Below are 12602 nucleotides of genomic sequence, written 5' to 3' on the forward strand. Positions count from 1 at the left end.
GTTGCCGGGAATTGAACTCAGGACCTTTGGAAGAGCAGGCAATGCTCTTAACCACTGAGCCATCTCTCCAGCCCTCTTGTGCTGTTTTTTAAATTACAACAGTAACCCTAGCGCTGGGGAGGTAGAGACTGGAGGACCCATAGGGCCAGGTTAGCTTACTTAGTGAGTACTAGACCAATAAGAATCCGACTCAAAAGAACAAGGCTGGGATTGGAGGTATGGTTTAGAGGTTAAGAACATTTGTTCTTTCCAGAAACCAAGGTTCAGTCCCAGCACCCACATGACAGCTTACAGCTATCTGTAACTCCAGCCCCAGGGGATCTGACTCCTTCTTCTAGCCCCTATAGGCAATGCACACATGTAGCACACACACACACACACACACACACATACACACACTTAAAATACAAAGGTGAAAAGAGGGGTGTGATGGCTCACACTAATAATTCGAACACTAGATAGGCTGAGGCAGGAGGACTGCCACAAGTTTAAGATCAGACCAGACTGAGCTACGGAGTGAGGCCTATTTCAAATCAACGAAGTGGGTGTACATGTTCTCCATCAGTGAGCACCCTGATCTTCGGTGGCTGTACTCCAGAGGCAGCACCACCAGGGGCCCTGCAAGTCTGGTATCCCCGAAGTATCACTCCTGGTAAATGTCATGTAATGTTTATTTTATCACAACTTTAAGATTATTTTGGCCCCTAGGACTATGATGGATGTCTTAATCTGGACGACCAAATCCAATAAGGCCTTGAGCAGCTTAGCTGAGGGCAGATTTGCCATCTACTGGGGAGCACAGACCACGCAGCACCACCTTACATAGAGCAGAGGTTGCTAGTGGCCGTTAAACCCTGTGCACAAGAATGCTCCAAACATGACTTACTTTTGAGAAATTTTGTTCTTGTTTTTCCGTGTTTTTGTGAGTGCACACGTCTGCACACGTGTGTCCTTCATCACTCTTCCACCTTATTCGAGTCAGGGTCTCTCACTGAGAAGGCTCAGCAGCCAGTTTACTCTGGGGATCTCCCACCTCTGCCTTCTCAGAGTGGGATGACAGGCAGGCCACGGAGCCCACCTGTCATTTACATGGGTTCTGAGGACCCTCACACTTGTGTGGTGGATGCTTTAATCACTGAGCCACCTCCCCAGCCCTTGACAGAACCTTAAAGAACATGGACAGCCAAGACCACCGCACACGTTCTCTTCCTCCACGCTCCAGGCCCCAGGAATCGTATTTAAGCTATCAGGTTTGGCAGCAAGCACTTACCTGCTGAGCCAATTTGCCATCCCCACCGCCTCCATTTTGGGGACAGTATCTCTTCACAGAACCAGAACCCAGAGCTTGCCAACTGGCTAGGCTAGCTGGCCATCATACTCTAGGGATCTGCCTGTTGTTGCACCAGCACTTCACAGATGTGTGCCCTGTGCCCGGCTTTGACTTGGGTTTTGGGGATTCAAGCTCAGGTCCTTATGCTTGCATGGCAAACACATTACCCACTGAGCCGTCTTCCCAGGCCCCAGCACGAGATTTCTGCTGAGAGCTGCCGTGGGGTATACAGCAGGTGACAATTAGCGTTCAGCAGGTCCACCCATCAGACACATGATTCCCTGGAGGGGAACCCCACCTGGTGAGACTGTGGGGTCACTGGCTGTGGAAGCCAGTTGTTCCTGTCTATAATTTCTCTCATGAGTCACTTCCTTTCTTCCCTAAGAACTTCATTTCTTCCCGAGTAAGAGTTTTTGGGTCTGTTCCCACTGCTTATGTGTTTCTCTTGTGAAAATATTGCATCCCATAGGCACACAGATAGATGTGGATGGTCAGAAGGACGATTTCTGTAACTGTATAATTCTGATGAATAGAAATAATACCAGGATATCTTACATTACTCAGACTGAGACAGGATTCTCAGTTACAAAGACTGCCTTTTACACAGACAGCTAACTTTAGACTTCAGAGCAGATTCAAAGCAGGCTGGTTGCCTCTGGAAACAATATCTGGTTGCCCCTAGAGACAAATCCACAAGGTCATTTTCCCAGGTGCTATTCAGTGCCAATTCAAGGTCAAAAGTTAGAAGAAACTTTGCACATAGCTCCCTGCAGCAATGGACATTTCCTTCTGCTGTTTCCCCAACCTCAAGGCTCAGCCAATTATTTACTGTCTGGGAACCCTCACCAACTTAGAGCTACGTGTAAGGCCCTGGTTGCTCACTGGTTGGTCGTTGTGACATCCCTAGCCTAAGAGAAACTACGTGACTTATCTTGGATTTTAAGAATGGGTTGAGCACTGAAAATGTAACTTAAGAGTTGTTCAGAGTTTGGCTGTGATGGGGGAGAGGCAGCAGAGAGGGGGGGCAAGGCAGAGAGTGAAGGAGCAGCCAAGAAAGGAGAGCAATGGCGGAGCAGAGAGAGAAAGAAGGAGCGAGCAAGAGATTATTCAAGATTTTTTTCAAGATGAAGTAAAAAAAAAGTTACCATCACAAAAGGTCTGTGTTCCTTTTTTTCCCACCCCAGATAGAGAAAGTCTAACCTTTAGACAGATAAGGATTTTTCCTAAGCTATCTCCGCCTTCATGGATTTTCTTATTTACCCTGGTTCTGACTGGGGCCTGGTCCCCTTAAGTCAGCTTTAGATTTCTTTGAAAAGGTTATTGCTGTTTCCCACACACATCCCGCCCCCACCCCCAGTCTCTTTCTACATGGTCAGGAAGAGAGCCCTACCCATACCTGACCCAGGAGAAAGCACACTGGAGCCTTCACAAGACACAAACCTTCCTTTTGTGCTGCGAGGGGCAGCTCACAGTCTATCCGAATCCAAGGAATCCAGGGAGAAATGTGCTGGCATCTGCGACGATCAGCAAAAGCCTGTGAAGATAAGACTGGAGGCTCAAAACGGCTGTGCTGAGCTCTCTGGGCAACACCCCCCTGTGGGGCGCTTTTAGAGAACCACCAAGTCCCCAGTACACAGAGTGCACACGACATCGGCAGACAGGAAAACTGGCTTCTCACTAATCAGAGGTCTCAGCCCACAGGAACCGGAGGACTTGGCAGATTCAAAAACCCACACCCACCCTACACGCCCCCGAATGCAACCAGAGATCGCAGCCTCCATGGCCAGCTCGTGCCCTGCTTGCTGTAAAGCTGAGATATTTTGTTTCTTGTCCACTCTAACTTATGAAGGTGGAAAGAAACGAAACTCTGTCACTGTGTTTACAGACAGTAACAGAAGTCCGGCCAGGTGGCACATGCCTGTGACCCCAGCTACTGCAGAGAGCCAGGCCAGCACAAACCACAGAAAGAGAGCCTGTCTCAAAAATCCAAACTGAGGAGCCAGCACAAAGGAGCATACCTGTGACCCCAGGGCTGGGGGGTAAAGGTAGGAGGAGCAGGAGTTTCTATCAGTCTCATCCTTAGCCAGCCTGGGCTACACACACACACACACAAACTGCCACGGCTCAGCAGATAAAAGTGCTTGCTCTACAGCCTAATGACCTGTGTTCGAGCCCAGAACACGTGTGAAAAGCCAGATACGCAGTCAGTGAGGGGCAATACTATGGTTGAGCCCAGGGTCTCACTCACATTCAACAAACACTCTGCCACCAAACTATGTCCCCAGCCACACACTCAAGTGTTCTCACTCAACTTTATGATCATGAAAACAACCAGTTGAAAAGAAGCTTATGCAATTTTTGGATCTAAGTTAGGCCTCACTGCCCCACCTCACACATGAAACCACGAGAAGAATGTGATTGTTCTGACTGGTATTCGTTGATAAAGTCTCAGATGTACATCAAGAACACAAGGAAGGACATAAAAATACAACAGATACACTGAGCAGAAGCCTGGGGGTGTGTGTCTGTCTGTCTGTCTGCCTTTATGTTCTGCATACATGCATGTATCTGTGTCCACGTGTGTCTCTGAGCACACTTGTGGAAGTCAATAATCTGAATTGTTCCTTCTATTATGTTGGTCCCAGAGACTGAACGCAGGTTGTCAGGCTCAGTGGCAAGTGCCTTTTACCCTCTGAGCCTTTTCATCTAAATCACAATACCCAAGAGGCCAAGGCAGGAGGATGGCTGCAGGTTCGAGGCCAGGCTGATCTATATAGTGACTTCCAGGCCAATCAAAGCTAGAGAGATCTATCTCAACTACATCCCAGCTACCACCAAAAAGGGAGTAGGAAAGAGTGACAGGAGGGAGGGACAGACAGATAAGACAGGACAGACTCTAGCTTTGTTTGCGGGACAAGCTGGCCAGAACTCCTTGGGCTCAAGGTCCTTCTGTCCCAGCATTCCCAGCCGCTGGGACCACAGGCATGCCCATTCTATATAGCTCTCTGAGAAAACCAAAACTGCTTGTGGGGATGGCTGTACAACTCTGAACGTACAATCACCACTGAACCCTTTAGCTCAGTGACCATGTGGGGTAAACTGTACTTCACTAAAGTAGATACAAAAAAAAAAAAAAAAAGATTCAAACAATAGACGAAGCCACTGCAAAGGCCACGTACAAAGACAGGGAAAGCCACTGCACAGCCAGCACAGAGCTCAACCAGAAGGGACCCAGTCACAGGATGAAGGAATCTTCCATCCTGAGAGCCTGAACCTGATATCTACAGCATGGCAGAGCAAGACAATAGGAAAGTGGCTAGGGCCAGGAGCAGTCATGGAGATACCAACCTCACCCCCAGTGCCTAGTGAGGCCAGCAAAGGCAGGCCACGGAGAGTGGGCTAGCCTGCGCAGGGACACCACCAAGAGACAAGCTGGTAAGCAGACAGGACCATGCCCAGGACACAGAACAGGGAGGTAAGGGCGCTAGGATAACGCTGAGTTCCACCAGGTGCCTTCCCAACTAACAGGATGAAGATCTGAAGGGCCAATTACATCTCCTGGCATTTACAAGGTGTTAGAGGTACCACTGTCACAAAGCCTCAATTAAAGGTCTGCTCTCAGGCTGGGGCTGCAGCTGGGTAGAGAATTTGTCTAGCAAGGCCCAGGGTTCAATGCCAACAGAAGAGGAAGCATCGAGGAAAAGGCTCTATGGGGGAAGGTGCTCTAGCGGAGGCTCCTTTTCTAGTTCCCAGGGAGCTAGTACCAGCTCTGCATTCTGTCTGAAGTTCCCACTTAAAGCTGCTTCTCCCTCCTTGGAATTTCTGGTGAAAACCCTCTCAGCCAAAGAGAGAAGCAGTGTTGACTCAGGGCCTGATCTGGGGACTCACTCTGGGTGAGGCATTGGTGCTGAGGCGGGTCCTCAGATCCACCGTGGCTTGGCCCCTGGTGGACAGGAGGGCTGTATGCGCTGACCGTGGGGGCCTACTGGATGGGGAGGAAATGCTGGATCGATCAGGCTACTGACATGGCTCAGGGCAGACTGGGTACAAAATGGAATCCCTTCTCCCTGGCTGGAAGATCCCACCCCTCACACAGACCAAAAGGAAACAGGGGGAAAGACCGGGACCAACCACCGATGCAGTGACTGGGCATACACCCAGGAGGAGGGGCAGCTGGATTCCAGGCTCCCTAGCTCCAGGATGCAAGCTAGCAGCTTGGATTTCCACTGACCCTATTGCAAATTTCTCTCAAGTGTCCAGGCCAGTCCCCTGATGCTGGCCTCCCAGCACAGCCCAGAGGGCTGGACCCCAATCCCCCTAGGCCCTGGAACACTAGCTTCCCATCCTGCCTACTTCCCAAAGGCCCTCAGACACTCATAATTTCACTGGATTCTGGAACTTCAGGCTCTCCAGGCCCAACAACTTCCCCAGGCCCTCACCATTCCATTAGATTCTACAACCAAAGTCCCCCCCACCCCCACCAGCTTCTCCCAGCCCTCAGGGTTCCATTCCGTTCCTAGGTCCAGGTACTTTGACTCCCCAGACCCCTAACTATGCACTCTGACCCAGAACACCCCAAGCTGGTTTCGCACCTCACCTCTAGATCCTGGGATCCTGCCCGGGAACCCCACCCCTTCCTTTAAGCCCAGGAATCTTAGCGCAAACGCCCCGCCCCCTCAGAGCCCGGGCCACTCTGCACCCTGGCTACTCCACGGATGACCGAATAGCCCAGCACCGGAGTCCTAAACCTCGGACCCGACCCCATCCCGACCCTGCAACCAGCGGCTTTGAGCCTCCAATCCTGACCCTGCACTCCGACCCCCGATCCCAGCTCCGCACCCCAACCTCCCAATTTTGGCCCCACACCGCGAAACCCGGGTCTTGGCCATGACCCCGACCCCCCAATCCTAGCCTTGCACCTCGACACCCGATCCCAGCCCTGCACCCCGAGACCTGATCACTGCCATACACCCGGAGCCCGACCCCCGATCCCGGACCCGACCCCCAAGCCACAATCCCGGCCCCACAGCGCGAACCCTCGGACCTGGTCCTGAAACCTGGCTTCCGGATCCCGGTCCTGCACCCTGAGGCCCTGATCCTTGGATCCTGACCCTGTACCCCTGGGCCTCAACCCCCGCCCCGCACTCCGATTCCTGACCCGGGTCCCGGCCCCGACCCCTAGTCCCGGCCCCACATTCCGACACCCCGTCCAGGCCCTGCACCCTGACAACCCATCCCACCCCTTCTTGCCCCTTCCGCAGCTCTCTAGGACACCCATCCCCCCAACTCACCGCGCCAGCCAGGTCCGCCAGGATCCCGCCGCGCCCCGCCGCTCCCAGCGCCTGCTCACTTCCGGTTCCGTGGGGGCGGAGCTGCATCCGGGGCCACGCAAGACTCCGCCCCGTACCAGGCAAACCACGCCCCGTGTTCCTATCCCTTTTCCCAGATCCTGGAAGCAAGCCTCTGAGATGCTGCTGGGATGCCAGTCAACTAAAGGGAGCTGACTTAGAAACACCTGTCTTCCCCTGTCCAACACATTTACCCTCCGCCTACCTCTCAGCCATACATACACGCATCTACCCATCCACCACCGTGCAGCTCTCCACCCATGCATGTGTCTGCACAGCATCATCCACTCACCTGTCAATCATCTACCCACCCATCCAGTCTGTCCTTCTGCCCATCTACCATTCACCTACTCATCTACAATCCATCTGTTCATCCATCCCTCCATCTATCTACAGTTAGGGTTCTCACTGCTGTTATTTAAAAAAAAAACAAAAACAAAAGAAACTTGGAGAGGAAAAAGGATTATTTGACTCAAATTATAGTCCTTCACTGAGGGAAGTCAGGACAGAAACTCAGGCAGGGCAGGAATTGAAGCAGAGACCATGGAGGAGTGCTTCTTTGGCTTGCTCAACCTGCTTTCCCAAGACCACCTGCCCAGGAGTAGCATCAGCCCGCCCAGTGGGCTGGGAGCTTCCCTAACAATCATTAACTAAGAAGATGCCCCCACAGACTTGCCTACAGGCCAATCTGACAGAGGCAATTCATCAACTGAGGTTCCCTCTTCCCAGGTGACTCTACTTTGAGCCAAGTTGACAAAAAACAACCAATACCACCTATATACCTACCTGTTAACCATCTATCTACCTGTCTGTCCAACTTGACATAGAATCACCTTAAAAAAAAGTCTCAAATGAGGTCTTGTCTTACACAGGTGGTTCTGTGGACACGATTGTCTGGACACAGGAGGGCCAGCTCACTGTGCCTGTCCCTAGGCAGATGCTCCTGCACTGCATAACAAAGCTAACTAATACAGCAGGGGCAGATGGATCTCTATCATTTAGAGGCCAGTCTAGTCCAGGGACTGACTCTTTCTCTCTCTCTCTCCCTCCCCCCCTCCCCTTCAGAAGGAAGAAGAGAAGGAGCAAGGAGGTTAGGGATGTAATTCAGTGACAAGAGTGCTTGTCTAGAATGCACAAGGCCCTCCTACCAACACTGGCACTAAAAGGGAGGGAAAAAAAAGCTAACCTGGAGGGTAGATCAGGAAGGAAACAAGAGATGTCAGGTGCCAGAGATTCCATATGCGTAGGTATACATATATAGGTGTGCATTCAAGTAGGTGTGCATTCAAGTGTGTGAGCACACACACAGAAGTCAAAAGACAACTTCTGGCATCTTCCTCAGGACGCTCACCCACTTGTTTTGAGGCAGGGTCTCTCACTGGCCTGCAGATCACCCAGTGGACTACGCTAGCTGGCCAGCGAGCTCCAGGAATCCTCCTGTCTCTGCTTCTTCTCTGTGCTGGGATTACAAGTGTATACCACTTCACTCACCGTTTCCACCTTGGTTCTGAGGATCATGCTCGGGTCCTCATACCTGCACAGCAAACACCGACTGAGCCATCTCCTCAGCATTTGGTTTTAAAATAAAAACATGAGCCCTCTCCGCCTGATCGCCGCCATCATGGACACGAGTCGCGTGCAGCCCATCAAACTCGCTAGGGTAACCAAAGTGCTGGGCAGGACCGGTTCGCAGGGACAGTGCACGCAGGTCCGTGTGGAATTTATGGATGACACCAGCCGTTCCATCATCCGAAATGTCAAAGGTCCCGTTCGAGAGGGAGACGTGCTCACCCTATTGGAGTCAGAAAGAGAGGCTCGGAGGTTGCGCTGACTGACCTTCCTGCTGGGTCCTGAGTATACACCACTTGGCCCATGATGACCTGCAACTATTAAATAAAACATTTGTATTGTTTTAAAAAAAAATAAAATAAAAACATGATCTCATACATTTTGTTACATAAAAACTACAGGCATCATTTATACTAAGAGCCTGAACTGTGCCCAACGGGTGGGGCTAAAAATTAAACTAGAGTCACTCAAGCTAAGTTCCATATCCTCAAGCTGAAAAGTCAAGATCTATATCTAAACCAGGAACAATGGTGTTTGCTTGAGTCCCTGTGTTGGGGTAGCTGAGACAAGAAGATGGCTTAAACCTGGGAACCATGATGAGAGCACGCCTCAAAATCAGTTACTTACTTATCCTTCTAAGAAAAGAGGTAACAGCTGGGTGGTGGTGGCCTATGCCACTTGGGAGGCAGAGGCAGGCAAATCTCTGTGAGTTCAAGACCAGCCTGGTCTACAGAGTGAGTTTGAGGACAGGTTCCAAAGCTACAGAGAAACCTTGTCTCAAAAAACAAAACAAAAAACAAAAATAAGAGATAACAGCAAAAAACATAGGTCACTTCCTAGTCCTATAAAAACCCCCTCTTGCTTTGTCACAAAGGAGCAGCTCAGAATAAGTTGTGCAGATAGTTAGGGCTCAGGGAGTAAAAGTGCCTACCACTAAGACTAGCAACTTGAGTTTAATCCCCAGGACTCACATGCTAGTACAATAAGCAGTCTTCTCGGTGTCTTGGTTTCTTCTCTGTCTGGGGTGCAGCACCTCAAAACTACCATCAGAGAGGCAAACAGCAGCCTCTCTCCCCATCTGCCCCAAAGAACTGCCCATTTGACAGTCAAGTATTCCTATGTTCTAGGCTCATGAAGCAAAGCCAATTAAGATCTGTCAACTAGTGTGTAACTTGTCCCTTCTCATAATTCACAAAAGCTGAGGTCAGCAGAACCAGTGCAGTGTCTTCTGGGCATGATGGGACTGCTGTGCTCACGAGCTCACAGCAGCTGCGCTGGCCTGCACAAGATTACACCAGTCAACATTCCAGAATGGAGTGGAGACAGGCAGGTCTCCCATCATCAGCTAAGGAGCTACTGGCAGTTGATGACTGCTGGAGGAGAGAGACTTTTCTTTGATGGTGCAGCTCCTGGTAGGTCGAACAAGCATGCACCCACCCACCCATCTAGCCACACATCTGCAGTCCTCAGTTCATCTGTTCACATCACCAGTGCTGGGATTCCCATTGCACACCATGTGGCTTATCGTGTGGGTGCTGGGGATTGAACTCAAGCTCTCAGCTTGCGCTGTAATCACCTCTGGCAGAGCCATCTCCCAGTCACATAGCTCTTACTTGACTCAATAATGAATAATAGTAAGAATGCCAACTTTTCAAAGAAGTGGAAGTAATGGGGATTTGCAAGTATACAACTGTCATTGGGGCCAAGCAGCTTGCATCCTCCAAGGCACAGCCCCAGTGAGATAAGACCAGAGATTCCAGGAAGGAGTCCTGGAATGCAGAAGAACAGGAGAGACAGTGCACAGAAGTCTGTGAGCCTCTAAAAGAGCCAACTCTGAAGATACCCAGCCCTTAGCCTTGTGACATTGACGTCAGCTCCTGGACCAATTGTGCTCTTAAGGTGTTAAGCCATGGTTGGTGATGGAGGTTTGTGATTCCAGCCTTGGGAAGACTGAGGCAGGAAGGTTCTAGGAGTCTGGGTAACATAGAAAGGTCCTGGTCAAAACATTAAAACACTGGTCAGACAAGATGGCACACATCTTTAATTTCCTTTTGGAAAGCAGAGGCAAGTGAATCTGAGTTTGAAGCCAGCCTGACCCAAGCAGCAACTTCCAGGACAGCCGCGACTGTGTAGAAAGACCGTCTTACATACGCACACACACATCTAGAAATGCTGGACTTGTGACTTTTCTTGCAGCAGAAGCCACACCCATTCACCACCACCCCCGCCAATAGGTGGTGAAGTATGTGTGACTCCATAAGACCAGGTCGTCCATCTCATTCCAAGATGACACTCAAGTGCAAAGGAGCTGGGAAGAATGGACCAGCCCCTATCCCAGAAAACCAATCCTGAGTGGAAATAGCAGCTTTGGAAGCCAGATGTCATGATCCAAGTCTATAAACCAAGCACTCAGGGGGTGCCTCAGCCCCTGCAGAATCCAAGACCAGCCTGCGCTACACAACAAGACCCTATCCCAGAATAAATAAAACAACTAAAGCATGGTGGCTAAATTTGTAACTAAATTGAAAGCTAACCTAAGTCCTGGGCCAGCAAGGTTTACATAGGGAAACTGTCTCAAATAAACAAACAAACAAACAAACAAAACTGGAAAACAGGCCACCTGCTGCTCTTCCAGAGGATCTGGGCCCAAGTTCAGTTCTCAGTAGCCACAATAGCAGGCTCACAACTGTCTATAACTTCAGTTCTAGCTCATGCAACACCCTCTTTGGGCCTCCATTTGAACACACACACACACACACACACACACACACCTACCTTTTCCTCCCTATTTCCCTCTCTGATTGAAAACAAATCTTTAAAGCTGGGCGGTGGTGGCACACACCTTTAAACCCAACACTCTGGGTTCAGAGGCAGGTGGATCCTTGTGAGTTCAAGGCCAGCCTGGCCTACAGTGAGTTCCAGGATAGCCAGGGACACATAGAGAAACCCTGTTTCAAATTAATAAATAAATCCTTAAAACAATAAAACCAACCCAAAACTTTCCGTGGGTGTTGCAGGGAATGGAATTCAAATCCTCATGTCCATGTTAGGCGATTATTCCACCATTTTTGTCATCCTAGCCTAGGTCAGGCAGACTTTACTAACAATAAAAGCCCACAAAGCCAGGCAGAATAGTGCAGTTTATTTTTACAAATAACCTTTATTCCAGCCATCTTTTACGTGCATTGATGTTTTGCCTGTGTGAAGGCACCAGATCCTTTGGAACTGGAGTTACAGACAGTTGTGTCACCTACCTGCCACATGGGTGCTGAGAACTGAACCCAGGTCCTCTGGAAGAGCAGCCAGATATCTTTCCAGCTCTGGTAGTGCATACTTTTAAGACCAGCACTCAGGAGGCAGAGGCAGGCAGATCTCTCTGAGTTTAAAGCCAGCCTGGTCTACACAGTGAGTTCTAGGAAGGTATTTATAGAGAAACCATTTTTTTAAAAAAATCCAAACCCATAATTACCTTGAAAGCATCTGCTGGGAAACAGGCTAAGGAAGCTGTGGGTTGTTTTTGTTTACTCCTGTTCCTGTGTATGGTTTCAGTGTGATGCACGGGAGTGCTGGTGCCCCCCGGAGGCCAGGAGGAGTCAGGTCTCTCAAGCTGGAGTTAAAGATGGTTTTAAGCTTTCTGATGTGGGTGCTGGGAACCAAATTTGGGTCCTCTACTGCAGTTCTCCAGCCCCTGGGAAGGGTATTTTCTATCCTTATGTGGTCTTTTTGCTATTCTCTGTGGGCTACACCAGACCTTCTGGCCTCTAAGAGTCCAGGGAGCCTCCTGTGTCCCATCAAACCCTAGCAGAATTACAGATGTGCACTACTATATTTGGCAAGGTCCTTACTTTTGCTCATTGACACTCTCCCTATGTAAACATGGCTGGCCCAGAACTTAGGTAGCCCAGGTTAGCCTTCAATTTAGAGTTAGATACCATATCGGAGTTGTTTTGTTTGTTCTGGGACTTGTGTAGTGCAGGCTGGCCTTGGATTCTGGACAGTCCTGCCTCGGCCTTGTGAGTGCTTGACTTTAGACTTGGGCCATCTACTTATTTAACTTTTGAGACAGTTTTTATTGCAGCTCAAAGCTGGCCACGAGCCTGCAATTATGCTCAGCTTCTCTAGTCCTGGGATTACACGTATGCTTCACCGTGGGTGGTTCAATAATAGGAGGGTTCATGTGAGTGACAGCATCAGAATTAGACCAGGGATGCTTGTAGTCCCCATACCCACCATGGGTGACACAGAGCAATGCAGTACTCTTGGAAAGGAAACTGCTACAATCGCTCATTCTATTTCTCAACTATCACCACCAATAAACCCACCAAGGATTCCAGGAACCTTTTTTTTTTTTTTTT

The 12602-nt window shown here is 49.9% G+C and overlaps 2 protein-coding genes across 5 annotated transcripts in view; one reads left to right on the forward strand and one right to left on the reverse strand.

The window, feature by feature from the left end:
* The window catches only part of Cttn (cortactin), a 35266-nt gene extending 28597 nt beyond the window's left edge, over window positions 1-6669 (reverse strand). For 3 of the 4 annotated variants that reach the window (XM_005351598.3, XM_005351597.3, XM_005351596.3), the window contains exons 1-2: window positions 6622-6669; window positions 2771-2864 (exon numbers count right to left, since the gene is read on the reverse strand). The gene's annotated coding sequence lies outside the window, so the exon portion shown is untranslated. Of the gene's footprint in view, window positions 1-2770; window positions 2865-5218; window positions 5524-6621 lie in introns of those variants that run through there. The other variant, XM_026781272.1, reaches the window with a different exon arrangement.
* Window positions 6670-8279: 1610 nt separating this feature from the next.
* LOC101995146 (40S ribosomal protein S28) lies at window positions 8280-8585 on the forward strand. Its single transcript, XM_005351599.3, has one exon. It carries the CDS (start codon window positions 8300-8302, stop codon window positions 8507-8509), a length of 210 nt encoding a protein of 69 aa, XP_005351656.1. The 5' UTR covers window positions 8280-8299; the 3' UTR covers window positions 8510-8585.
* The last annotated feature ends 4017 nt before the right edge of the window (window positions 8586-12602 follow it).

This window comes from Microtus ochrogaster, chromosome 8 (genome assembly GCF_000317375.1).
Source record: "Microtus ochrogaster isolate Prairie Vole_2 chromosome 8, MicOch1.0, whole genome shotgun sequence".
NCBI lineage: Eukaryota > Metazoa > Chordata > Mammalia > Rodentia > Cricetidae > Microtus > Microtus ochrogaster.

Excerpts from the sequence above, each read along its gene's own strand:
- LOC101995146 (XM_005351599.3), top strand. The coding sequence starts at position 8,300 with ATGGACACGAGTCGCGTGCAGCCCATCAAACTCGCTAGGGTAACCAAA.